General features: G+C 36.5%; 2 protein-coding genes across 3 annotated transcripts in view; one reads left to right on the top strand and one right to left on the bottom strand.

Moving 5' to 3' along the window:
• Positions 1-63: 63 nt before the first annotated feature.
• SYCP2 (synaptonemal complex protein 2) lies at positions 64-25,097 on the top strand. Its single transcript, XM_057378129.1, has 46 exons — positions 64-139; positions 893-943; positions 1,556-1,696; positions 1,941-2,069; positions 2,791-2,895; positions 3,429-3,453; positions 4,123-4,208; positions 5,038-5,126; positions 5,677-5,711; positions 6,323-6,465; positions 6,544-6,596; positions 6,811-6,856; positions 7,032-7,127; positions 7,495-7,555; positions 8,092-8,240; positions 8,818-8,892; positions 9,340-9,498; positions 10,220-10,319; positions 10,858-10,976; positions 11,906-11,966; positions 12,073-12,130; positions 12,339-12,475; positions 12,787-12,884; positions 13,117-13,235; positions 13,481-13,511; positions 13,827-13,891; positions 13,985-14,042; positions 14,698-14,753; positions 15,268-15,316; positions 15,437-15,611; positions 15,975-16,042; positions 16,424-16,603; positions 17,386-17,587; positions 17,976-18,220; positions 18,343-18,513; positions 18,634-18,801; positions 19,182-19,272; positions 19,779-19,940; positions 20,244-20,371; positions 20,585-20,679; positions 20,761-20,860; positions 21,274-21,332; positions 21,653-21,731; positions 22,145-22,201; positions 22,574-22,675; positions 23,781-25,097. Exons 2-45 carry the CDS (start codon positions 920-922, stop codon positions 22,640-22,642), a joined length of 4,416 nt encoding a protein of 1,471 aa, XP_057234112.1. The 5' UTR covers positions 64-139; positions 893-919; the 3' UTR covers positions 22,643-22,675; positions 23,781-25,097.
• Position 25,098: 1 nt separating this feature from the next.
• The window catches only part of PHACTR3 (phosphatase and actin regulator 3), a 98,792-nt gene continuing 95,895 nt past the window's right edge, over positions 25,099-27,995 (bottom strand). For both annotated transcript variants that reach the window (XM_057378126.1, XM_057378127.1), the window contains exons 12-13: positions 27,144-27,220; positions 25,099-25,856 (exon numbers count right to left, since the gene is read on the bottom strand). In XM_057378126.1, coding sequence (XP_057234109.1) covers positions 25,841-25,856; positions 27,144-27,220 — 93 coding nt within the window. In that variant the 3' untranslated portion in view covers positions 25,099-25,840. The remainder of the gene's footprint in view (positions 25,857-27,143; positions 27,221-27,995) is intronic.

The following is a 27,995-nucleotide window of genomic DNA, read 5'->3' as shown; positions in this document are numbered from 1 at the left end:
TGGGGCCTGCAGGGCTGCTGTGAGGAAAAGGGTGCTCTGTTTCCTCCTCAGGGGTATCTGACCGGGCCGGACACAGGAGAGCTGTGAGGTGTCAGCACAGGCCTCAGYGGAGGCCCGTTGCGTTCTTGTGTTGGAAAAAGTAATTAAAAATCACCCTGTGTTTGTTATTTCTGTATTACTTTGTACAGGAATAGCTATGCTGTGTTTCCAGTTGCTGCTCTACAGAAGTCATTCCATGTCTAGCCATTGTTTGGTTTGTCTATATAATGTCTGGGATGGGGAGACCAAAGCTGCCCGTTGTTTAGTGTCCGTGGTTTGGTTGGTGTGAAATAATTTGTACAAACCATGAACAAGTTAGTTGCTTTTAAATGTTTAACAAAGCAAATGCTTTGTCTGCCCTTGGCTATTATGACACTGTTTTCAGAATCCTCTGTTATCCAGACCTTCCTTTCAGCTGGTGACAGTCACTTTGGAGCCCATCACGGTATAATTAAGAAGGCTTTTTCCCTGTGTCGTTTATCATACTTGTGTTAAATGATATAATTTAATGTTTTATAGTGAGGCCCTTACAGAGTTTTGTTGTTGACTCTCCTTTCCTGAATAACCTGGTGTTGGACCATCCTCACACTCTTTTCYTCTGGGAAATCCTGAGAGTCCTGTCACACCCCTGTGTACCTCCAGCCACAAAACTGAATCATTCCTTCCTCTCTTTCATTTTAAGTAATTGTTTATCCATGTTAGAAACTTCCTTATATCCCCAGTTTAGGTGCTTAAATAGAATTTATATAACATTTATACCACTGACAAACRTAGGAGTTTGTAATGTAGTTTGACTAATTGCTGATGCATTTGGAAAACCTGTTTCAGGTGATGATTGTTCYCTTTTATGCAGGTGAATTGAGTTGGTGAATTGCAAAAAATGCCAGCCAGGAATGAGATACAGGTRTGTGCTGATTGAGTATTCATTGTTTTAATTACTGGCATTCAATTGCAATTAAAGTCTTCAGTGTGGCAGGGCAGTGTGGTAGGAAGAAATTTTTTCTTGGACGTAGCTTAGTGCAGAGCAGCTGGGTGGAAACCAAGAGGAACTGGGGATTGTTACTGATGAAAATAAATCTTGTATATGACAGATAAATCAACTGAGGTGATACTTGAGATCAAAATGTTGAAATCCAGTTATAAATGATTTACGAAGAGTGGAGGGGCAAAATGGTTAGGTAATGTAAGTTAGAAAAGTAAAATATTAAATATACTAAAGAAGGAGGATTGACGCAATGAACACTTCTGTAGGAATTTAGTTGCAATACAAGGAGACAAAAGCCTGTTAAGAAAAAGTGAAAATAATTAAAATCTCAGTGCATAAGTATTTGCAGGTTTAATGTATTAGGTGTGGTGCTCTGTACTTAAGGTTTTATACTTAATTATTTTGTGACTCAATATTTGCTTCAAGTGCAACAGGTGATTGTGCGAAACTTGCATCAAACCTGTGTTAATAAGATGTGTCATATCAGTGTAAAGCATACAGTGATACAGTTGTTTGGTTTATTGTTTACAGTTTGAAAAGTTAATTGATGAAGCAACAAGAAAAAAGGATTTCCAATCGTTAGAACAATTTCTGGCCACAGATGAATGTGAAAATGYCTCTCACAAATGCAGCAAACAGTTTGCCAACAAATTGGACAAGCTTCTGTGTTGGGTAATGTAATCATTGCATGAAAGTCATCTACACTATCTTTGGAATGGGTTGAAAAGGATTTTTTTCATTTGGCTTGGTTGATACCAGYTCTTGATTTAAGAACCCAAAATAAAATTTAAGAATGAAATTTCTCCTTCAAGCTGCAGTTAAGGTAGCTCTTGAGAATAAAAAAGGCATCTGTTTAATTAAATATGAGTCCTTGTGGGACTTTACACTAAAGCTTATGTTGTAATTTTGATTTCAGGCACTTGACAAACAGGAAGTCAAAAGCGTTTCTACTTTACTAAACGCTATTCAGAAATGTGGGAAAAAAATCAGCATAGCAGGAGAAGATGGGCTCCCAGCAATGATAAAAAACGGGCTTGTTGGAAGGATAAGTAAAACCATAAAGCATCTATGAACTTCTAAATACATAAAGTGCATAAGCAGTGCTTCAGTGCTGAGYAGCTCAGTGCTTGATTTGGCCCTTGACAGGGTCAGAATTAAGAATTTCCCATGGCTTTGCARCAAACATTGCTCCCATTTAAACATTCTTTGTCAGGTGACCCCTTATGAAGTGTTGCTGCTCTGTCTCATTGAGGGTTTTGCAAATCATGCAATATATAATTCATTTAGATATGCTTACAGCAATTACAAGAAGATTATATATTTTCTTATGAGTTTGCTATATTGCTATGAAGTCAGGAATTAGAACTTCCAGGTGCTATTTAACATGTTATTGTTAATTCCCACAGCAGCGATTTTGTATCTGCTCTTTCACAGATTTTAGTGCTGTTTTGATTATTTGGTGTTATTTTAACTTGCGTGTTAGACGCATTTGTAACTCAGTAAATACTGAACAATTTCAGCTCTTTTYTCTGTGGTGCCAGATGTCAAAGTAGATCTCCAATTTTTATGTTGAAAAGTCCTTAAAATYCTCTAATTTTGTTATGCCTGTGTGGAAAGTTTGTATGGGGCTAACATATGCTCAGCAGAGTGGAGATGCTCTTGTTGTTTTAATCATTGTAYARTTTGTATAGATTTACTTAAGTACARTATAACCCATTGTCCTTYTCCAAGCTACTRAAATAGATTTACCTTTGTTTTCCCTTTACATGGTCAATTGGTTTGAAAAGTTAAAAGGAATTTTGGTCCTCGGAGGAAATGAAAATAATGAAATGCTTACAGGTCTGGCTGAAGATTTCTTCAACATGTTGCTGGTACAAAATACATTGATAATAAAATTTGTCAAAGTAATTGTTATTAGTTTAGAGCTTTCAAATGTGTTTCTATTTAATATCTTTCTAAAGTGAAACTTACAGTGATTTCTGAAATCTGTTATAAGCCACTTGGGATAAACAATTGGCCTCTATTCATACTCATTTTCTGTTCATGGTTGGCATCATGAAGTAAAGTTAAAAACCYGAACAACATTAAATGTTCCACGAACAGAAAATTTTCATCTTGATCAAATTCTGATTACATAAATGATTGGTATGCTAGCCCAGTTTATAAGACCTGTTTTCTTCATAATTTTTTTATTGGTGAAAAAATTTCAGAGAGTTTAATTGAAATATAATTTTGGGAAAGCACACTTGTTAGTGGAAATAATCTCCTATGTTGTTTATTAAGGATGAAATAGTTTCAAAATCTTAAATGCTTTTTTATTACTTCCTTTGGATACATATTGCCTGATTTTTTATGCTGTAATATTTTCCTTATCAAAATGATGTGGTTTSTTTGTTTATTGCAGGCTGTGTGTGATAGCAGACCTGAAGGTGAGCTTAAAAAGCAGAAATGATACTTTAAAGTGTCTCTTTCAGAACACACAAAGCAYCACATTTCTCATTCCTGTGACATGTCAGCCCTAASTTTGTTTRGTTTGAGGTTTCTCTGTGGACAGATTTCCCTGTAACTTGCTGTTGTCAGTAATAAAAAAGCACAATAAGCTTCAGAGATGGCAAATGAACTGAGTTTTTCCAAAAAAAAAGAGTTGTTTCTAAGGTGCTGTCACAGCTCAGCATAGCACAGTGACCCTTTATTGTCATTGTCAATGTCACCCTGCTCTTACCTTCCAGTGTGGCACTAGGGAGAAAGTCCCTACAGACTGTTTGGTGTCATGATCAAAATGAAAGATTCATTTCCTGGGCCCAGGGGAGATGAATTCCAGCACCTGAATTGTATCTCAGAGAGCTGAGTTACAGGATTGACCAATGGCATTAGAAAATTAATAATCTCATTCCCAGGGGAACTACACAGTGATGCACAGGAATGGAGACGTTTCTTATAAACAAGGAACTATTTTGTTTTGCATGTCACTAATCCTATATAAAAAGACAGACATTATATTTTATTTCTAAATGAAAATGAATCTTTTCCCAAATGTTTATGAGGGGCCACCCTACAAACTCTTGACAACTCTGATTCATTTCTATTCTGTTTATTAGGTAAAATGCAAATACTAGAAAACTTTGTTCTGAGAACATGTTCCCTCATCACTGATGCAAGAATTAATATTTATGTTCAGCAGGAGGTAAGCATACTTCTTTCTCTCCAACAGTTTTCTGGTTAATGTGTTTACAGACTTTGTGGAGACAGTTGTTTAACCATACAGAYGCTGCAAAAAAGAATATTGTAGTGCTCTAGGATCAGAGTGATTATTTAATGTTTCTCTGGGAATGTTTGTTGTTACTTATATGTTGGGGCATTTTTAGATTACTGACCTATTGTGGTGAAGTTGTTTGTTWGTTGGATTTTTTAAAGAGTAAATTACAAAACAGTGGCATTAAGGATCTGGTGAGAAAGCTGTGKAAAAGCATAAGAAACAATGTGCTCTASAGCTGCTAGAAATAGGATTGAGATTGTTGGTTGTAAATGCTTTAGTCACTTGCAGGAAGTTTGCATTCCTTCCAGTACACTCCAAACTCCTGTTTGTTTTAGTAACCTCAGACTGACARGGGATTTTTCCCTCTAAAGAAAGGGAAAGTTACAAAAAAGTCCTCTGTAAAAGCTACATTCCCCAAAGGAAGTGCTTTTTAATGCTAATTTAAGGTACTCTTTAGTTCAGCAGTACACTGCAGACAGAACTCTGGTTTGAAAGATTTTCTGTATTTAAACCTGCAAATGAGAAACAACTACTGTTCCCATTAAAACAAAYGTAATTTCTTGAAATTGAGGTTGCTTTAGTAAGAGAAATGCCATTTAAAGTCATGCAGAACTCGTCTTTCCTTGTTTTGTAGTTAGTTAAGCCTGTTGCTTTCTCCAGTGGTGYGAAATACATTAAAAGGGCCCAAAATAAGAACAACTTAAAGTTTAACAAATTTAATTTATATAAAATCTTACTTTTTTTCCACTCTCCTTAGGTGATAAGAAAACTGAATTTATTGCTTGACAAGACCCCTCGAGAGACCAGGAAAAAGCTACTTTTTACRAAGGAGATGTTACTTGTCATGTAAGTGAACTTCAGTACAATTTTTGTGTCATTCCATCATTTGCAAAGCTGGGAGGCAGTTTTTACTGAGCTGCTGTGCAGATTGGTCCCTGTTTAGCTCACTTCTGCATTTGCWGTGCAATTCTCAGCAGTAGTGGCTGTGGACAGTTATTCTCATGGGTTATTTTCCATTACAAGCCTGAATTTTCACCTTTCCCAGTCTGGGTCAGGCCTCTCCTCATCCCAGTTGTCATAAAATAATTAAACTTTGATTTATAAGGTGCTTAAAGCCTAATGAATCAGTCACTGGAAGKATGGGCTGTTCACACTGGAAATAGTTTCACAGTGCTTCAAAAATGCAGATAGAATGAAAATTGCATCTATCAGGGGATTCAGTTCCCCAATTGATGCTTCCAGAGGTACCTCCTTAGCTTAGCAGACTTATCCCTTGAAACACTTGCAGTTCCATGGAATCAGGGGTTTGTCTGGTACATTGAAAGTTTGTAATAAACCTTTCCTCTGGGCCTTRTGTTGCTGTCACATTTTGATGAGATGTTCCTTTGTTTGGCAGGAGTGAAATGGGGAGGAGAATTCTGGATGCCGGAGGTGAGCATGAGACTTAATTTAGTATGGAGYTTCTTAAAAATTAGATGTAAACCCATTAAAAAAAACAGAGAAGTTAATCTGAAGTTGCAGAATGTTGTGATTGGTATTATCTGAAAAATATCAATACTGCATGAAAATAGTCTGCAAGCTGGAATGTTTYGGTGTGTACAGTGTATGGGAAACTCGTTGAAGTTTGCAGTTCTCTAGAGCAAATGTTTTAAAATAGGAAAAGTGCTAAGGAAGTCACTCTGAGGCTGTGAGCTGTGACCATGGGTACTATACTATAGCTACTATAACTCCTGTCAGGGCTCACTTTGGTATCCAGGAATTTCACAGCTCAGAGAGGTGAAAGTTGAAAACTTCTCTTTTGTTTAAACACCTAGTGTGGCTCTGACAGGCCTTGAAAGTTTGGAAGGAGTTCATTTTGAAAAATAAGTTGTTTAGTCATTATTCCTTTACTTCTTTTTCTGATTATCCTTTACACATTACATATTTGGATCTAATGGGATCTAGAATATGTTCAGCACTGCTTATATGAGTTTCCTGATAATATTTTTTCACCTCAGTAGTTATTTAAATCTCCTCTTGCTGTGAATTGTGTTGTGCTGCAGACTATGACATCCAAGTGGCCATTGCAGAAGCTTTGTGCAGAATGGTGTCAGAGAAGCAAAGGCAAGAACTGGCCCCACAGTGGTTTCCCATGGAGTTTGTGTCCAATGCATTTAAAGGAATTAAAGATTCAGAGTTTGAGACAGTAAGTCACACAAAGAATATTTCCGGGGAGGGAAACTTCCCTTTTACAATTCTTTAAGAAATGTCTGTGTTTTAATAGGATTGCAGAAAATTTCTTAACCAGGTGAATGGCATGCTTGGAGACAAAAGAAGGTAAAATCGATTTTTTTTTAATGTATTATCTTTTTTTAGATTTTATATTGTGATTAAATTTCATGTTACCTCCTTGGGGTAAAAAAATTACTTTGATTACTGGGATCTCCAAGCCTCTATAGTTTGTGAAAACACAGTTCATTTGCTGTGTGCAGATACGCAACATTTATTTACAGTGTTATAGAATACTTGAAAAAATGTCTTTTTCTTACAGGGTTTTTACATATCCGTGTTTATCRGCTGTACTTGATAAATATGAGGTAAGTTTCTCTGCCTTCTAGTTAAGAAAGTATAGAGATGAATAAAAAAATTACTTTTTTCCTGAAGTATACAGATAGGCATGTACTGAAGGTTCGTCAGACTAGCCTATAGCTTCCTAGCTAATAGAAATCAGTTCACTCTCCTCTTACTCTTATATTATTCTTTTTGTTTTAGCTCCAGATACCATCGGATGAAAACCTGGAAGAGTTTTGGGTTGATTTCAATCTTGGCAGCAGAAGGATTTCTTTCTATGTGGCAGCAGATGATGCAGTAAGCTGAGTTTTGTCTCCTGCTGGGTTGTCCTGAGGCAGCAGATACACATTCTTTGGAGTGTGTCAGATTTTATTGCCCCATGTTCAACAGAGTGAACTTATGTGTGCATTCCAGTGTGGATGGGGATAAAACAAATCCAGATTTGGTGATAYTTAAATAATTTCACAGTAATTACTTTCTAATGCTCTTTGGAAATAGTTTAACATGTGCATAGTGAGCAAGAGTGAAACACAAGTTCCTGTCACTCCTTGTAACAGAAGGTTAAAAAGCTGGAAATTTCTTCTTGCTGAGTGACTTGGATCATGGATTTCATTTCATTGTAATATAATACTTTCTATCTTTCAAAATGTGTTTTTCATTTAAGGATCCTCGGTGGGAAACAGTCATTATACCAGAAGAAGATGTGAACATGTACAGCCTAGAAGGTATTTGCACTCAAAAATGGGACCTTTTGTTAGACACTGACTTGGATTTTCAAACTGAGTAACTTAAAGTACTGACTTAATTCTAGCAAAGTAAAAGTCTCATTTAAAATGTTACAGGAACYGTTTTTATTTTGGATGAATTTGCACTGCAGTCACACCTGCACTTTGGGGATGAAGGTGTGATTTTRTGAAAATAATTTAATAATCATGTCTTAGAGTTATTTCAATACAAAAGAAGGCATAAGACAATGACAGGTAATAATATTTCTTTTGAACTAGTTAGAACAGTAAATATCTAATTTGTTTGCAACTACAGTGAACAAACTTCAAAGAAAATTCTGTGGAATAATATACAGAATAAGTATTTCTAAGAGATTAAATCTTGACTTGTTCCACTAATAAAGTTATTGTTGGTTAGAGTGAATTAAATAAAAGATTAATTTAGTACCTGAACTAAATATACCGTGTTTACAAACATTCTATGAGATGCTCTTAAATTAAAATGAAGCTGCTTTTCMAATTTTGTTTTTGTCCAGAAAAAGATTCAAAGAAATTATTAACAATTGATCTAAAAAGCCCAATGAATGTGGGCGCTCTTGAAGGAGAGAAATTTCTTTTATATTTTGATTCCATCTTGGAAATCAAAGATGTGACCAGAAAGATTTATGGAATTCATAAATGTAAGGTAAGATTTAAACACCTTTTTGAATAGTTTTTAATTGATTCAAAATAAATGTTTTATTGCCATATAAATGTCCGAACTGTGATTATGCCAAGAGTTTCTGATTACCATCAGTTCTACAGAACTGCATCATATATTAAGCTTTGATAAAGATGCTTAGTAAGGACAAGAGGAAATGGCCTCAAGTTGTACCAAGGGAGGTTTTGGTTGCATTTTAGGAAAATCTTTTCACTGGAAGGGTTGTCAAGCCCTGGCACAGGCTGCCAGAGCAGTGGTTGGGTCCCYGTCACTGGGGTTATTTCGAACTATTGGATGTGGCATTTGGGGACATGGGTTATTRGTGGGCTTGGCAGTGCTGGACTCAGTCACCTGAAATGATTCTCTCATTCTGAGATTGTAACAAACTCTTTGTCCTGAAGTCTGACTGACTGAGGAACTCATGAGGGACAGAACTGCTATGAGTTTGTAGAATCTGTCCTCCTCCGTAATCTGACTTCATACACTGCAATCTCTCACTGAAATATTTTGTTTCTTATTTAAAGAAAGAGCAGAGTCTATATTTTGGTATGTCCCTTTGCAGGATTTCAGCAAGAAGCAGTCTGCATCAGTAGCCAAAACAACTGTCCATGTTGTCTTTGATGAAAGTGGATCCCAGGTATTTYACCTCAGTGTGCTCAAATGGTTTTTGGGGTTTGTAAAATTAGTCTCGATTATTCACTAATTTATAATCATTCACAGTAAAAACATGGACTTTTAAAATATCAATAAGTATAGATAAGTCTAAAGCCAAGCAAGTGGTGTCTAGTATGTCTGTATTGTATTTTGGGGAGATACTAATACTCAAATAATAGAATAAATCAGAGTAATATGCACACGGGAAGTTCTTTTATGGGCATTGTTACTTGAAAACCCATCCTTTTACCAGAAATTGCAATTAAGTTGGAAGCTTTTCAAACTAAAAATCTGTAATTTCTGAAGTTTATTAGAATCTCCARTGAGGGATGCGTTAACTAAAGTAGTTGTGTTTGTATCAATATAAAAATAAAACATAATAAAATCCAAATATTGCATACAAATTTTTAAATATTAAAATATTCTATAGGTTCTGGTACCAGAAAGTCAGCTTTCATCAGGTTTGAAAGAAAAATCTGGAGAAGAGGAGGAGAAGCTYAGTAAGTACAAAACTCAGCAACTTCCTGGAAGTTTGAAGACTCAGAGTAAAAATAACAGTCAAGAAAAGCACAAAGATGACTCCTCCAAGGTAAGTAGGATTGTCAAAWAGGAGTAGAGAAAATACAGAAGTCAGTTTAAATGTTCGTAATATTTTACATTCTAAACTCATTTTACAGTTGGAACATAGTTAAGACTGTAATAAGGGTTTGATTGCTTTTCGCATGACTTGGCACTAAGCTATAAATATGCTTTTGCTAAAAGATTTGTTAATATTTTGAAGCTACAATAATGTGACAAAAATAAAATTGAATAGTTACTGTTCTTTAGACCATTATKCTCTGAGAAGTCTCTTTAAAGAGAAGTTTTTGAAGACATGCTCAGATGTCCCAGTATGGGAAAATCAAATAGGGCCTCAGAGACTGCTGGGGAGGGGGCAGAAAATGGAACAGTCACTGTGTCTTTATTGTGCAGCAGTGGGTTAACTCTTAGAATAGTTAATAAACCTATTTTTGCATAGCTTGTAGCTTAAGTGACAGGTTTGAAGAATCTCCAGGGAGTCTTTGTCAACAAGGGACAGGATTTGCCCATACTTCATTGATTTAATTTACAAAACAAAAAACACTGTTTTCCATTTAGAAATACTTTAAGTATAACTGCATAAAAATCATATTACYTTGATATCTGCAACAGCAGCAATTGACATTCAATAATGGACAGGGCCAAGAGACTCTTGGCAATAGATTTTCTGAATTCTTGTGCTATCATCTTTAAATCAGTGTATTATGGTCAARTTCTTTCTGTTCCTCAAGATAACTTCATCCCACAAAAGGAAAATGTCTGAAGCATCTGTGCATATTCCTGGAGCTACAAGAGTTTCCACAAGGAGTCCACTAGATTTTGTTAACACATGTAAGTTTGCARGTACTTTCAGGATAAAAGTACATTATGACTCTTGGAAACTCCAGCACGTACTGTGACCCTTGGCAGAGCAGGAAATGAAAAGGAGAAGTTATAAAATTTCCTGAGCAGATGCTTTAAATTTGAAATGTTTAAGGGCCGCTTGCTCCTGGTCCMTAGGCACAGTGTGGGACAGTGCATTCCCAGCAGCTGAGGGTCACCTATCACATTTCCTGCAGCTGTCAGGCAGCTCTTGGTRCTGGAGCAAGCTGAGAATTCAGCAAAAACACACAACAGTGAAATCTTTAAATGGCAAACAGGGGCAGCCTGTGAGAAGCTTTGCTTTTGCCTCCAGACATCTGTCTGTGGGCTCTCAATCTCCATGTAACATAGTTGGAATCAATACTAAAGTTCCATTAGGGGCTGGTATCAGAACTAACCAGCTTTTGTTGGAGTTTATGGACTAGCTGTGATCATGGGCAAAGCTCTTCTTGTTGTAATTGTAATGGGAGAACTRGTGGAATTCTGATTTGTCTCTGGTTTGTTTCAGCCACTCCTTTTAAAGGGAGAATTAAATTGCCTTTGGAAATGACCAGCTCTACTAAAAAGTCTGACAATGATGCAGTAAATGAGAGCAGAACTAAGAATCTCCATCAGGAACCTCCTGGAGTATGCATGTCCTTTGTAGCTAAGTCTTCTTAGAATAACGTTAATTTCTATTCTAACTTGTTCCTAATTCATAACTTAAARAGCTAGAGTTTCAGTCAGCAAGTTGCTTTTAGAAAATAGTATGTGTTAATTTATTGCATTGTGTTTCTTGCCCTCTGGATTTCAGGTTTAACATGTTTAAAATCAGACTGAACTTYAACAAAAGTAGCCAAAATTTGCATTCGCTCATCAATTCTGACCCCAGAAGTTCTTCCTTTTTGTGTAGGAGGAGAAAGGTGCATGCAAAGCATCTCAAATTGATTATGTACTCGTGAAATACTCATAAAACATAGAATACATTCAGCTATACTTGTGAAATGTTCATGTCTTCAGCTTATTTATAGCATTCATTTTAGAGCATTTTTGATCAGTCATTCACTACTATAAAAAAAACTACATAAGTGTCACTGACCTGCAGTTTAAGTATATTTTTGAGTACTTTTATTTCCAGTTGAACAATGACTATAAAATAACATTTTTATATTGTTTCTTGTTGTAAATGTCTGCCTTGCTCAGATTCARGTCAGGCCCCAGACTATGGGACTCTGAAGCATTTTTTGATACAACTGTGCCTTAGAAAAGGCTTTCATGTACAGAATGTCTTGTTTTGAGTATTTCTTTGGCTTTTRTGGGCTGTAAATGTCAGTGTTACTTACTGTGCTTTTTAGAGTGGGCTGAGATGCAGAGTAGATAATGAATTTTGTGAAACAGAACAGATCAGGAAATCAAATACCTGGAATGAGGCAAAGATTCATGAGAAGGTACTGAAACAGCACTTCCATGAAATGAGAAAAAGGCTGTCATGTTTTATTAGGGAAAGCACAMGTTTATGAGGTTAGACTGCTTATAGTCTACACTAATGTTTCCTTTTGGGTGTCATTCCACTGTAGCAAATGTGTTCTGAAGACATTTCAAAAGTTGTACAAGAGGCCACAGAAAAGCAAACTTTAGGCAAGTAATTTTACAAGTATTGATAATCCTTRCTTTTAAAATTATTTKAATTATTTTTCTATTTCTTTTGCTGTAATAAATGACACCAAATTAATTTCTCATTTAGATGAAATGTTAGATATTGTTCCTGATTCTCAGCCAGTTGGGAGAAACAGCAAACCTTTGTAAGTATTGGAAAAGAAATCCAAGTCACTGTTGTCACTCACTTGGAAGGGAGAATTTCAAGCATTACCAGAGTTGATATTTTGTTGCAATGTAAAATGCTTTGATATCTCCTAAGATACCATAATTTTCCTGTTTCATGATGCATGTTTACTATAACTAAGACTCAATTTCTGCAATTCTGACATAAGATGGTGTTGTCTTTGTTAGGCTGCCTGGTCTTTTGGAGAGTTCTTTTGACAAAGTTGAAACGTGGAAAAAAAGAACGTTCCCTCTTCTGGAGAAGAGTGTAACAAATGGGGACAAGCAAAAACCAAATTCATCACTKGCTCGTGCATCTCATCCAGGTAATGGTCACAATTGGTCACCTGTTACTCTTAAAAATAGATCAGATAGATTAACTTGCAGTGATTCTTTTTTATTCCCTTATTGCTTTCTATTGGTAGTGAAAGAGCTGTGAAACAAAAAGCATTTATCTGGAGAGGTACTTCAAAAAGCTGAACAAAGAAATTAATAAAAACAGAACCAAGTAAATTAAAGTGTTATCATCCTTAGCAGACAGTTGGAGTGTTGATCATTTGGAACAGAAACTGTTAAATACACAAGGGAAAAATATTGAAAATACTACTAAAATATGGTTTAAAAACATTTCTTTCAGCCAGAGTGACTGATACATCTTTGCRTTCTGATTTTGCACAAGAGGACCCTGATGTTCTCCTCAGAAAAGAGAMTGCAAATCTGAAACAATCAAAGACAGTGAGAGTTTCTTACCTTTGTTTCTTCCCCTTGCAGTTAAGAGAATTGTCAAATTTTCAGTGTCTCAGAATTTGTGGGTTTACTGTCCTGCAGGGGAAAATGGTTTTCAAATGAGTGTAATTTAATCCATGTAGAAGATATTTAATGAAGTTTAGGAGGTTCTTAGGAACCTGAAGTTCAGTTTGCAGCTTTGTTCTTCTGTTGGATGTTGAGTCTCAAACTGTTTTTATAGAAACCAAAGTCTAAAGAAATTGCAGATGCAGCCAAATCCCTGATCAGTAAAATCAGTGACAGATACAAAAACAAGAGTGACGAGAAAAGCAAAGCAAGAGATTCCCTGGGCTTTAACAGGTATGATGTGAACTATTTCCTGTTGTGCTGAGTCTTTGTGTGCCTCTGGGTTTGACTGTGATGTACCAATGAATGCTGATAAGTGAAAGGGGCTGACCTCTGTGAACCCTTTTAATCTTTTAATTGATGTTGTATTTAAAGGCATGAATAAGTTTTCTGGGTTTGATAAGCTTTATATTTATATAGGCAGCATTCTAATGCATATATTCTAATTAGCATTTAACAAAATTMATCTTTATTTTTAGGACACATTTAAATAAATCCTGGATCTCTAAGGTAACATATTAGTGCTTCTATTAGAATTGTTTTTCCTATCAGCTCTATGTATATATATGGTGGTGGTCAGGAGGTGTAAAGGAAAAGTTCATAAATATCATTAAGCATTAAGCATGTTGTCATTATCATTAAGCACATTAAGCATTTGTAGATGTTAACATTAATTATGCATTGACTGAATATATTTTGCCATATTGAACTGTTGCTAATCAACCTGATTATCTTCCTGATGAAGATTTTGCTTTTTGAGATGACAGTGTCTTTGAATGCTCAGTCCCAATTTGACAGAAGAGCTAATTTTTCATTTATGGATAGGAAGAAGTTCAGGACAGGACCCTAAAAACCACTTCTTTCCTTAAYATAACTGCTGGTCGTGTTCTGTAAGTAGCTGCAACATTTTCAAATGCAATTTATGTTAACCACACCTGACACTTGATTCACTCACAAACTTGATCTCTGTGTCTGTTTGACAGGGATGATGTCTACAACTTTAATATCAGTGGGTTTGATGAGCCTACAATCAAGCTTGGGGTAAGAATATAACTGAAACTTWTGTGTTATGAATAGAATATAAAGGAATTCAGTCACATTGCATCTACTGAAAATACAATTTAGAGCTGAAAAATCRAATTTTATCAGTGAACTAAGTAGGGGGAAAAGATTGCTATGTAAATACCTCCAGCWCTCTCAAATATGTAACAATATACGCTTCTTAAGATTCTGGGCACTTCAGACTATTATGATGTTTTTCCTGAATCAAGAACTAAACTGTGTGTTAGGAGTGTCATTATTTCAAATTATCCTGAAAACGCTATTGCCATCCTTCTAATCCCCATTTTAAAGGCATCTTTGGCCAGATGCTTGAGCAAAAAGAAAATCTAATGGTGGTAAAAGATTTTCTTCCTATGGCACAGGAGGAGCCTGGTGAATTGGGGAAGGTGGTGAAGCAGGTGGGTGGGAATTCTTGGATTGCTTTGATACTGAAAGMTTCAGTCAGCTGCTGTTGGTTTTAACTGTCAGCTCTGTTAAATAAATTTAAGATAATTTAAATCATTAATTGCTGAGTGCAATAACTGAAGAAAAAAAACCCTTAACAGTTACTGTCTGGTGGCCCGTTTAATTTTGGTAGGATTCTGTGGAAACAAATTGAGACCTTAATGTATTTCTTCTCTATTTGCATTTTTAGATCCAAGAATTGCGTGTGACTGAACTGAGTGTCCATACAGAGACAAACAAAAAAGGGTAAGATGTTCTGTCGTGTCCTTGGCTGCTGATTACCATAGTACAGCCTGCACTCTGCAGCATGCAGTTAGAAAATTCCAGGGAGTGTTGCATGACAAGAATATCTTGACTGCATTGGTTTTTTTCAAGCAATAAACATTGCTGTATTCTCCTAGGCTGTTCCATGATTTTCCTTTGGGAAGGTGATWAAAAGGAAAGAATGTGTTCCATGAAGGAAACAGTTCTCCTCATGGAATACTACAGGGAGAGAAAATAAAGAATAGAGGGGGATGATTTTTGGTTAATGATCCTCCTGGAAAGGGCTGTGTTGTTCCTGTGTGCTCTTACTGATAATTGGGAAATGAGCACAAACCTTTAGGGTTTAAGGTGAAAAGATAATTCCAAAATCATGTAGAAACAAAAGTAGGTACATTTATTTGAATCCTTAATCCACATATCATGAGAATAGWAGAAAGGTTTRCAACAACTGTTTTTAAATGTRGTGTTTAAAAGTGGTTTTRTTTTTTTACTCAAGGAACACAAACKTCGGTAAATCCARCACAGAAGTGAAAGAAGGAAAAAAGGTAAGGCTCAGGTTTTYATGKATCAGCATAGCTTRTCTTCCTGCCTTTAAACACTAATTRTGTAAGCAGACTACATGTAAAAATAAACCAATAACTTAAGAACTTTTTTGGGTTTTGTAGATTAGAAACAATCGAGACAAGAAGCATCTCTTTAGTGACTCAGACACAGAAAACAGAGGGGATGACAGCAAGACAGAGATTAGTTGGCTACAGGAATCCAAGAGGAAACCTAAAGCCCAGATAATTGATTACAGTAGAAATAAAAAATTAGGGAAAGCAATAATCACAGACAAAAGTAAGAAACCTTTTCTCATGTTTTTAAAGAATGCTGCAGTAAGTTTGTCCTTAGATACTAAGTCACAGCATGGCACGTCCTGTGTTGCAGATACCATTTGTTTTTGTTTTCAAGTATGACGAATTTTCTAATTAGTTCTAATAATTTATCAAGTGCAATTTACATAAATGCTGTATTTTAATGTGGAAAACTATTGGAGGATGGGGCGGGTGGAAATCGTTGTGAATAAAAAGAAGTTTTTTAAATAATGGGCTGAAACAATCAATTTATGGGCATGAAAGTGATTATATTATTCTACAGCTAAAACTAATGTCAAACATTTGAATGTTTTCCTGATTTTTCAAACCTCTTGTATTGCAACAGCAGATAAATTGTCTGAACCTGATTGCTACATGGATAAACCTAAAGGCAAAAATGCAAGGAAGAAAAAGGTAAGTGTGAATTTGTCACTAGAATTTTAATACAGGTTCAAAATCTCTCAGCTCCCCCAAGAAACTGTTTCGATATAACTTTTCGTAAATGTATGACATTTCTCCCAGATCATTTGTTAAATACAGTTTTTTCAAGTATTATATTCTTTTCTTGTAGCATTTACATGGGTTTTCAGGCATAATCTTACCTGAGTTAGAAATAATATTGTACATTGATGCTGTTGGTAGACTTATGGTTGGACTCTGAGTTTTGGTGAAATTAAACCTTTTTAGTTGTTTTGAAATATGCATTTCAAGTAATTAAAMCAAGTTACCTGCCATTTTTCCTTAYATATTTATTAATCATTCCCATAAACTGAAGACAGTTTTATTCTTCCAAAGATAAACAAATGTAAACCACAGAACTTAAAACCGGATGAAATGATAGTAAAATCCACCAGAAAAAAACTGCCTCGAAGAGCAGCAGCAACAAAAAATTACAAAGAACCTTCCAGTTCTGAGTCAGAGAGCGAAGAAGAAATTCCAACATGCACCTCTAAGGAGGAGAAATCCAAAAYACAGGTATGCAGTTCCACTTGATTATTAAAAATCCATTCCTGCCATGTTTTTCAAAGTAATCTGTGCTCTGCTTTGTGTTTGGTATTCCTGAATTTTAGGTGTCCAACGTTAGCAAAGTGAAGTTAATTTTATTATTTTTAGTATTCCACTTTTTTTAATGATAAGTATTGAGCTGCCAAGAAATCAGCCCTAAATAACCTTCTTAGTCATAATAGATTTTTAGTTTCTCTGCATGAGATTTATTCTGCTGCAAAGAACAACTGTGTACTGTATTTTGAAAATTGGAMAATATTTTGAAAATGTCTGTTAAATCAGAGGGTTCAGTGAGCCAAATCTTGTTGAGTTGATGTGATGCTGGTACTGCTGGGCCTGTTCTGTGAACAGCAAATGCTGACTTGAGAGAGGCTGTGTCAATACATTTGCTGAATATCCAGATAGGATTTTTAGTAAATGAACATTGGTTGCTAAAACATTTTCATTGTTTTAGCATAACATGTCAATATATATGAAAGGTTTATATATTTCATTCATTAAATCCTGRAGCATCAGTAATTACCTCCAGTATTTAAGTAGTTCATAAGAATAGAAATTTCTGTGTCAAATTAAAGAAATTCAATGTTTGTTGGTATTAGAAAACCTGATCTGCTTATGGATTTAAGTTTTCTAATGATGATCCTCCTGCTGGATCAATGGTATGTGGATAATATATCTATACATCTCTTTATCAGCTTTTATGTACACTGTGGTTACAAAGATGTTTATATATAACTCTTGTGTATTAATAGAAACATAAGAATGGGGCAAGCAAGGATTATAAGCAGCCCAAGGTACTGCCGATTGTATCTCTGGAGCCAAAGGGGATAACTGGAGCCAAGAGAGAGGATAACTACGTGCAGAAAGCACTGATCAGATCCAGGAATTCTGCAGAACAGAAGGAAGTGGAAATGCCTTCATTTGAGAGCCCTGCCTCCCTTGAGAAAATGAGATGTAGGTATTTTCACTTTTAATTTCTAACTGTACTGAAACAAAAGGTGGAGGTTAAATGAGGTTATCACAGCAGTACAAATTTACATTTATTACATCCTCCTAAAACAAGAGATAYCCCATAATTCTGGGTGCTCCATGTAATTTAAGGAAGTGTATGTGTATGTCACATGTGTAAAATAGAAACACATGATGTCAGTGTTAGAACAGATCTGGTACTGCTGAAATGGTGGGAGAGTGAGAAAAGGGAAGGGTGGTAAGTCCTGTGCCAAACTGCACACATCTGAGACTTGGAAATGCTTGGGCTGGAACAGGGAGCAGAGTGTGGGGCTTTGGCTTCCTTTCTGTGACATCCATTCCTTGTGCTGACACTGAAGGAACTTTTTTCCAGGTGCTGACAGAGTATCAGATGTTAGTCTGGAGCACAGTTCCAGTGAAAGGTCTCTTGGTCTTCAGCAGTCAACACCAGAAAACAGGGAAATGTTAAATTCTGAGAAAGGACTCTCTCCTAATAATTTCTCTCCACAAAATAAGAGTATGGAGAGTCTAGGTTTAACTCAGACCCCTGAGACAACAGTTACAAAGTTGACATTTGGAAGGAAAAGTTTCTCACCAGTTTTAACTGAAGCATCTTTGGTAAGGGCATTAACATTTCTCTAGAGTTGTTTTAACTGAAATTGTTCCATTCAGCTACCAAGAGTTTTGTGCTTCTGTCCATCTCCTTTCAATGATGTTTGGGGGTTTTTGTTCTTCTGCAGCTCAGCTTAACCACATTTAAAACTGTCAGTGGCAAAACCTCCAAGGGAGCTCTATCAGAAACCTGTGATAATAATGAAGATTCAAGTYTCCAGCATTGCTTTTCAGACACATTTTCTGCTAAAGGCAAACTGCAGGATACCACGAAATCTGTCCCCAAAAATAAGGAGGAGGTATGTTCCTAAATTCTGTGCTCTTCAGAAGAGATCCACAGCTCTTTGTTTTATCAATTTACAGGTGGTGAGGTTTAAGGCCTATCTTCTTCCATTAATTATTGTTTTCTTAATGTGTAGCTCAGCTTAACAATGTACAAAAGTGACAGTGGAAAACGTGCAAAGGGAGCTGTGCTGGAAGCAGGGAATAACAACGAAGATTCAAGTCTCCAGTCTTGCTTTTCAGACACACTTTCTGCTAAAGGCAAACTCCAGGATYCCACCAAACCTCTCACGAAAAGTAAAGAGGTGAGTTTGTGCATTCCTTGCTCTCCAGAGGAGAGCAGCAGCTTGGCACATGTTTTATCTACTTTACAGGTGGTGAGGTATAAGGGGAACACATCTCCATATTAAACACAAATCTTCTTGGGACCTGCTTATAGTTAATTTTTAAATATTGGAGGTAAATTAGATAATTACTTATCATATGGATACAATGAAAGCATTGTATGTTAACCAGATCAGTTACAATTCATATTTTAAAAAATAACAGGGAGTAAATACTTTCTTAGTGACTTTCAATTAAAAAATTAATGATTTTTCACAACATAAATGTGAATTTCTGATGGAGACTTCTAAAAGCAGTTTAATTTTGAAGCTAATAAATAAATCAGTGACTTTTCTTTTAGGATTGTGTACCACCATCTCCAGTGTCTGTTTCCAGCAGGAGGAGAGTGCAGTCTTGGATTAAAGAACCTTATGATCCCATGAATGAGTCAGGTACAAACATTCAATTTAAAGCAAAATTTCGTGTCTCCATAAGAGTTAAGAAAAATGTTTTTATTTGGCATAATAATATGGCCAAAGTTTTAAAATCTTGTTATATTTTACRTATTTTCAGTATTATTCCATTTTCACTCTTCATTTTCTCTGCTGTTTTAATTATCCCCTCCAAAAAAGAAAATTAGGCTCCAAAATTCAGCTTTACTAAAGAATTAGTTGTGCTCCAGATAAAAGGTTAGAGGCATTCCCATTGATACTGGGAAAYAAATGGGGATAATGGTATTATCAGGAAAAAAACCAGACTTGCTCATTAATCAGAATTCAGTTGAAAGTGTCCTTTATAAATGTAATCATTACTAATTTTTATATAATTTTCATATTTTAAAMCCAAGACACATCTTCCTAGAGTTTGCATCTAATGAGTCAATAAAATCATCTTTATCCTCCCATCTCATTGTTCTAAATAATCCTAAAATTCAGCCTTGTTTCTATGTTTATTGAAGGACCAAGTGTACAGACATTCTGCAAACGAACTTATCGCAGTGACACAGAAAGCAGCTCTGATGAGGCAGAAACAAGCAAAGAGGAGGAAAAGAAAGGGAGGAGAAGAATAAGTTTACAGCCCAGAAAATTATTTAAAACAGATGATGCTGCTACTTTCAGAGGTTGGTCATGGACTGACAGTCCAAAGTTTGGAAATAACGTGACAAATTCAAGCTTTAACAAGGAAATATAATATCTCTGAAAGACATTATACATGTTAGAGCAAAGAAATAAAAAATGCTAAATATTTAGAGACTGGATCCATGTAAAAAGTCAGAAAATAGATGTGAAAACAAACTGGTTTCAGCCATCTAACTGGTGATATTAACTTAGATATAACAAAAGCTCTACTAAGCCCTGTGCTAACTTCAGATAGGGGATTTTATAACACTGCATTTGACATTATGTTTTTGTTCTTCCTTCAGTGTCTGAAAGTGTCTCCACTCGATCTGTAAATGACCTGTCTGGTTTGGATGGAGGATTCTGGGAGCCTGGTTGTTCAACCATCAGCATTTGTCAGAAGCTGCAGAAAGAATTTACCAAGAAAATTGAGGTAAGACCCTTCACATCCAGTATCACTTGGGGGGTACATGAGCACACAGAGCACAGCTTGGCTTACACCACACTAGATTTTAAAAAAGGGGTTTGCTCTGATATTCAGCAGTTACAGTACTGAGCATATTACAGGATTTTTCCTAAAGTGCTATCTGGATTAAGCTGAATTAATCTAAATTAATCTGAATTTCATGTTRAAACATCCTCCTAGAACCGCTCCCGGAAAATGGATACTTTTCACAAGCAAACATTGAGAGCTGTCCATCAGCATTGGTCAACAATGAGTTACCAACTCCATGAATGCAGGTCAGTAATGGAAGATTCCTTTGAAAACATCCTTAAAATGCAGTGAATACCTTCTACAAGGAGCCTGTTTTGTTTTGGTAGGATCAGACAGCTGGAGAAATTCCATTTTACTCTCACTGAGGAACTTGAGAACTTTGAAAAGGATTCTCAGTCCCTGAAAATCATGGAAAAAGAATTCTTGGTTTGTATTTGAATTGCTTGATCATGGGGCAAAGGGAATTCTTGTGGAATCTGTATATTATTCACAACATCTTTAACTTCGTTCAGCACTTGATTTTCACAGCCCTTTTTGCTTCAAGTTGCTTCAAGATTTCAAGTAATGCATTTGARGTGTTAGGATGCTCTCAGAATTCCAAGGTCACTCTRGGTTTTCCTACCTGCATTCACTATGAATTCCTTTATGTTTCTCCTACAATGAGCTCCTACAAAAATCYTTTAATGGGCTGGGTCTTCCCAGCTTGTGTGGGGCTGTAACTCCTGTCCCTTGTGTTGAGTCTGTGGTTGTGGTTATTTTGTTTATATTAAATATAAATTACTTTGAGTTTGGAAAATCAGTTCCTATTGATTAGCATCTCTTAATATTTTTCKTTCCAGGCCTTTTGGAAAAAACATTCCCAGACTTTTAGTACGTACATGAAAAATGAGCAGCAGAGGTCAGTAGGGTTCATTAATCCTGGGATGAGATTTGTGTTCTGTTCAGTTGAGGGACAAGTCAGCACAACTGCTCTTCTCTTCAGTTTCTTCCATGGAAGAGAGATGGTTGATGAGATGAGAAAATGAGATTAAGAAGTTAATCAAATTATTCTCAGCTAAATTTCTGCTTGTACYTGAGGGAATGTTCCAGCAGTAACAATGATGGGGGTATTTACCCATGCTTTAAATGCAAATAGACTACAAACAATGGGATGTATTTGTGCTCTGTGTAGGAAGTTCTTATGTAACAAAGCTGTTGGAACTGCCTTTATTTCCTTAGAGTTCAGATTCTTAAAACTTCATTTGAAAAGAATATCTACCATTCTGTTGACCATGAAGAAAATGTTTTTAATTCACAGGTAKGGTGTTTGTTTTCCTCCTTTCAATAATTCTTCAAGTACACCAACAGATAACAGTATTGACTTTTTTAATGAAGATTTTATCCTCAGCATTAGATTAATAATACTCAATATTTTTGTAGCTTTTAATTGCCTTAACATGTCCCTTAATTTGACATTATTCAGTGTTTTTGCCTACATTTCATCCATTGTAAGGTRTATGCAGTTATCAAGATTTATTCTGGATTCTGTGGCTTTGTTTACTGGTGTTASTCATCCAAGAAAGAACAAATTTAAAACCTTATTTTCCATATGCAGGTGGCTGCATGTGCATCTGTATTTCTGGGTTATAACACATTTAGGGATGTCATTGTTTGCATGAAAATGTGTTGGCAGTTGTGAGCARAGGAGATGCATTCAGTATCTTTTTGTAGATGCATCTGATGAAGGAAGACATAAAAGGACTCCAAGAGAAATTTCTAAAAGAAATGGTAAGTAAAGTTATCTTGTYCTCATTTTTATTTATTTTTTGCTGTTTGAACACTAAATTACTAAAATGTTAATTTCTAGTCTATTCTAGTCCTATTGAAAATAAAAATGCAAGTGGCACTGATATGTCACACTTTAAGCCTGACCTGGGTGATGGGAGCCACAGGCAGATTGTGAATAGATTAATTTAGTTCTGAGCTTTGATATGTGGAATGTTCATGGGGAAAAGAAAATTAYCACATTTGRTGTGTTAAAAGCAGCATGTACAATKCACCAGGATTACAATAYATTAAATAMAATCTRCCTTTTTTCAAAGGCATGTGATTAATTTGATAAGCAGTGATAAAAGTGATCAATGTCATGTTTTCTCACAGCAAGAAGAGGAGCTGTGTAATGTTCGCAGGGGATTGCAGACCTTGTTTCAATCAAAGGCAGAATTTTGAAGTGATCTTTCAGATTCCTTCCTGGAATTCAAGGTAAATATAAACACTCTTTTGTCATGGAAAATTTGACTTTTTTTCCTTCACAGTCAAAGAAACTACTGTAACGAAAGCRTGTTTTCATTAAAATATTTGCGGATAAGACTTTTCCACTCACCTGTGAGATTTGGAATTACTTTACTGAGTCTGCTAAAATGTAATTTTATTTTAGCACATGCTACTTTTAASTAAGTAACAATTTTTATAGGTTACTTAACTGACATTCAGAGTTATCTCTTTGAATTTCACTTTGAATCTATGTTTTGGGTTGGATCCCGAATACAGTCAAGAATTATTTAGGGACCAAATCACCTGGTTTGATCTCCMTCCTGTTCATCTGTGGTGTTAGGCTTCAGTAGGACTTTCTGAGAGAAAACATTTTCAACACTTGTGTTAGAACTGTGTGGAAAATAGTTGTATTAAACAAGAAAAATAGGTAGTCTGTTGGGTTTTTTACACAATGCCATTGGTATTTTGTTTTAAATCACTCAGAAGTCAGCTAAAGCTGCTGTGCAAATATTTTTGGGTAAGAATTTTCAAAACAAGGCTGTGTTGTCTCTGGAAATGATTATATTGAAATTTCCAGTAAATCATTTGGTCCACTCATCCCATTTACGTAAATGCACAAATGTTTTCTGAGCCTCTGTTTTTTATGTGGTTTGGTGGTTTTTTTGAGCCTGTGCTCACTGTGGTCTCCACTAGATGGACCCCATGAGATGCCAAACTTTTCTTTCTGCTGGTCTGACTGACTTTAATCTGAATGAAACAGGACTTTTCTTGTAACTTAAAAGGTTTTTTAAAGTGCACTGCCAGACTCAAATTATTTTCTTACAATGAGGCCATGCTGGAAAAATAATCCAAGTGCCTTGTTTTAGTCTGTGGTAGGAACTGTGCACTGCAGGCCTGTTTCTCTTTTCCAKTGGGAGGAAACTGCCCAAGAGCAGCCTCCCTGAGCCCTCTGAGGTRCAGTCCTGAGTTCCAGCAGGATTGGAGCACAATCCATGGCCCAGGGAGTGTCCAAACACTCCCCCAGCAGCAGGCAGGCAGTGCTCAGTGCCAGGGATCAGTGGCTCTGGAACTGTCACCAGTTTTGTCCCCCCAGGAGCAGAGCAGAGGCCGGGCTGGCTGTGATGGAAGGAGCGGAGAGAGCGGAAGGATGGAGACACTCAGAGCTACACCAGGGTTAAGGTGCACCAGTGCCACTGCTCAGGGGCATTGTTTGACATCTAAAAAGCTGCTCAAAGTTACCCTTAAAATATTTTTATTTTTATGATACTTTTTAACATAATTTTAATGTGTTTTATATACTTACTATCAGTGGAAGTGTGCATCATTGTTAAATAGGAGTGTTWCTTTGCATGGATTATTAGCCACGTTTAATTTGTAGTTAACAGTGGGTCATCTGCTCTGCTCAAACTGAAAATGCTGCTTCTGCTGAAGAAATGTTGCTCTCCTTGCTGTTTAGCCTTTTTGTATAGTGCATCTGGACTATCATACTGTTAAGAAATAACACTACATTATTAAGAAAATTAAAATGATAAATAGATGTATGTTAAAAGGCTAGTTATGATGTTATATATTTCTGTGAAAAGCCAGCAAGTTAAAAAATTACAATAAAGAGGAAAAAATACATATTTGGATCAAGTGATGGGGTCATTCAAATCTTCAGCTGATGGTCAAGTAAGACAAACATTAAAATGTTGACACCACCTCTCCCAGGAATCTTTAATTCCTTCTCCCATTGCACTTACACAGGCTTTAAKTGTTGCACTGCATTCCTACCTGACAGTTTGTCCAGGAGCAGCTGCAGTTCCTGTGATTCCATCCCCACCTGGGCACAGAACTCACACTGTCTGTGGGGACTGTTCCCCCCTCACAGCAAGTCAGTAGTAGTCTATACAAACACTTTGACAGACTGCATTTTATTATTTTCACACTTCATGGAGATCATCTCAATGAAGCTACAAGACCAAGAATGCCTTTTTCAAGTTTTTAACATGGAATGACTCCCTAGAACGGTAGCACTTCAGAGTCTTGCAGGCCAATGTTTGCMTTGTGAGTGTATTCACCATTTTGTTCTGTCTCATCAGGTGTGCTTTCCAGCTATCAGTGTATTATTTTTCTCACAAGTGTTTTTTTTTCTCTTAGTAGTAGTATTAAGTAAATCCTCAGATGCTTCTCCATGTTAGGCATTATTAAAATGTCTGCCTTTACTTTTTCCTCAACCAGTTGTAGTTACTTTGTTATTACCATTTAGTAACTTTTTTCTTCTTACTGTCAAGAAACCATTAAAACCATTTGTTTGCCAAACATCAAAGTACATTGTTACATTTCTGTCTCTGGTTGTCCAATTTAGTAATATTGAAGAACAGTGAACCAAACTGTCATTCTTTAGAGGCTCAGARCCTCAACTGGTGCAGAATGACAACCAGGTTATGCTGTTCCACAAGATGGAAAACTTTAACTGGTATCATCCTTTTGCAGACTCTGTGCTGATGAAGAACTAAAATGGTTTGGTGCATAATAAGTAAAATCTCTTCCCTTCCCAACTGTCCCTGGGAAAAAAAAGAGCTTTAGGAAACATGTTCATTTCCTGCAATAAGTAGTCATTTAATTAAAGAACAAAAGTAACAGGAATCAAAAATGCTTGCAGCTGTGATTCTGTTAGACAGTATATAAAAAAGAATGAAATTATAATACATTAAATTAGTTTTTCGAACATGAACTTAGGTGTTTTACAAACTAATTGTGGTAAGTTCCAAATGCCTTGTCAACATAATACTGGATGACAGAGTGTCATGTCCTTTTATGTCAGAGGCCTTGGAATGGTAAAGCCTGTACATGCACAGCATCTCCTTTTCCAAGGTAGGCTGAAAACAGTTCCAAACGAGTGGCAAAGGAGAGGAGGAGGCTCTTTCAAGTAGCTTCACTTCAGTCTTTTTCAGCTTGTCCCACTCCACAGGCCAGCACTCTTCTGCCCCCAGAGCTCTGGGCTGCCTTGCTGTCCCCAAGTGCTGCAGAGGCTTCAGCTGCAGAGTCCTTCTGTCACATCAACATCCAGGGAGCCTGGACTGAACCTTAGGGAACGACTTCRGTATTCCCTGATGCGTGTTCAGCAGCAATATCAAAAAGTAAAGACAGATTCTTCTCAGAAGAAAATTCCTATGGCCTGTGAAATCTAGGAGAAAAGAGAGACATTTTTCAAACCACTTTGCARTAGAATTCAATTACTTTTTGGGTTTGATGTTAGATTAACAAAATTTTTTTAAAGCCCACAGAAGTACAGTAACAGTGTTGAAGAATAGCAGCTTTTAAATCTTAATTTTCCCCAGCACATTCCCACCCCTGTGCCATGGTTGCAGTGCAGGTACAATCCTCAGGGCCCCTCATTTACATTTCTTTGGGAATGCAATTGCAAACACAGGTATGTGTAGTTGATTTGCATTTATTTCCTTTTAGTAAATGTAGCCACAGTTTGTCATTGGTAGCAATAACCTTTATTGTGCAGTGATCTTGTTCTTTTTTGTAAGAGTTAGACAATGTTGAAATGCTTTGTAAAGTATGAGGAGGTACTGTCGGTGAGATGTTTGAATAAATATTTCCTGCTCTGTAGGTTTGTTCTTTTGGCTGAGATCCATAATTAAAGCCCCAATAATTTGTAATGCCTTAGCACTAATTGTAAATTGTAAGCCTGTTTACTCCTCATATCCTGAACAAATTTCAAAATCCCTCCTTGCCATTTACTCAAACTCCCCAGGTAGCTTTAATTAGGCAATGTATAGCTGCCTTCAGACTGAAACTGCAGYCATCCCTTTTCCCTCCCCATGTTTCATTCCATCCATGCACTGATGCTGGTTTGCCCTTAAGGCCTTTTTGCAGGTATCAGGGTCTCKGGAATCAGCCTCTCATCTTTTTTCTTCACTTAGGGGAGATGAATGTTTTTATGTGTGTTCAAACACAGTCCCTGTCACCAGTGCTGGCACTGCCCTGCCCAGGTTCACAGCAGCCCAGTCACGTGGAGAGTGACAACAGTGCAAAGCTTTTCTCTCTGCTGACCTCCTCCTGACATGGAATTAAATGTCATTAAGTTACCTGGGGGTTGCTCCTCCCAACAGCAACTGGGCTGCCAGGGAATACTGAAATCCCCAGGCTGAATCCTTTGAATAAATCCAATTACAACAAAGGTATTACCCCTGGGCACTGGGTGGGGCCTGTTACGGTAGGTACAATTTTCTATTTCTTACCAGGGAAGTTTCAGTGTTTGGGATAAGGTTCCAGACTCAAGTAGATTTAATTCAGAGATCGTTACAYAGTGTATTAAGTTGTTCTACTTTTAAAAAATCGTTTTCAAATAAAACTCCCTTTGCATATTCTTCTCCCACATCCAGCATGTAAAATCTACAGGTTCAGGACTCATGCAGAGTGTTTTTAGGAGGTAGTGRAAATAAACAGCTGGAAAACTGACCTTGTCAAATGTTTGCTCGATGCATGRACCTCCATTTCATTACTTTTGTATTCATTCAGCTCTTTCCGAATGGCTGCCTAGGAATTRAAAAAAGAAAAAMATGAACAAATAATTTTGTGTTCGTGAGCATTGCAAAATCCCAGACGTGCAGAGCAGAACACTTTCCAGGTATTGGGTATAGCAGAGCACTCTGTGCTGGTGGAAATGCTGACTATTTGGGTTGTATGGATTGGTGACATAATACTTCTCATTAGTTATTGATTGCTGACAGGGTCACTGCTGTCTAGAAGCAATTCTGACAGAATAACACCTCAGGGCTGGTTGTCTCACATTTGATAAGATTCCAGYTAAAATTCATTAAAGATTAAGAGAAGTTGCCAAGAAATTGATCCATTTTCCAGTCACAAATGCAGAGGTCCAGCTCTGACCCTGACTTCCTGGTGTGCCACCAGTRTGTGTGGTTGAACTGTCACTTTCTTTCTGCTTACAAACCTGCCTTGTTAATTGAAACAGTAACACTGAAACAGTAAACCCAGAAAAAGTCTAATTTTAATAACAGCKGAGTAGATACAAGGAAAATTCAAAATCATTATTCTATTGATTACTATGGAATAGCTTATTCACCATTTTAGTGAGCTTAGGAGAACAGCTACTGGAGTAGAAATGCTCTGTTCCTTTTCTGAGTCCTCTAAACCATTTGTCACTAACTGGGGGGACACTGGGATGGAAACCAAAGTGTCTGATCTCCACATCTCAGAACAAAGCCATATTCATGATCCTGTGTTTGCCATTTTGCCAGTAATTGTCTCAGCATTCTGCTCCYTCTGCTTCCTGCAGCCCTGAAACTTCCCA

This window comes from Malurus melanocephalus, unplaced genomic scaffold, assembly GCF_030028575.1.
Source record: "Malurus melanocephalus ecotype Western Australia unplaced genomic scaffold, MMel_1.1 scaffold_341, whole genome shotgun sequence".
Lineage (NCBI taxonomy): Eukaryota > Metazoa > Chordata > Aves > Passeriformes > Maluridae > Malurus > Malurus melanocephalus.
This window is presented reverse-complemented; position numbering and strand designations above follow the sequence as displayed.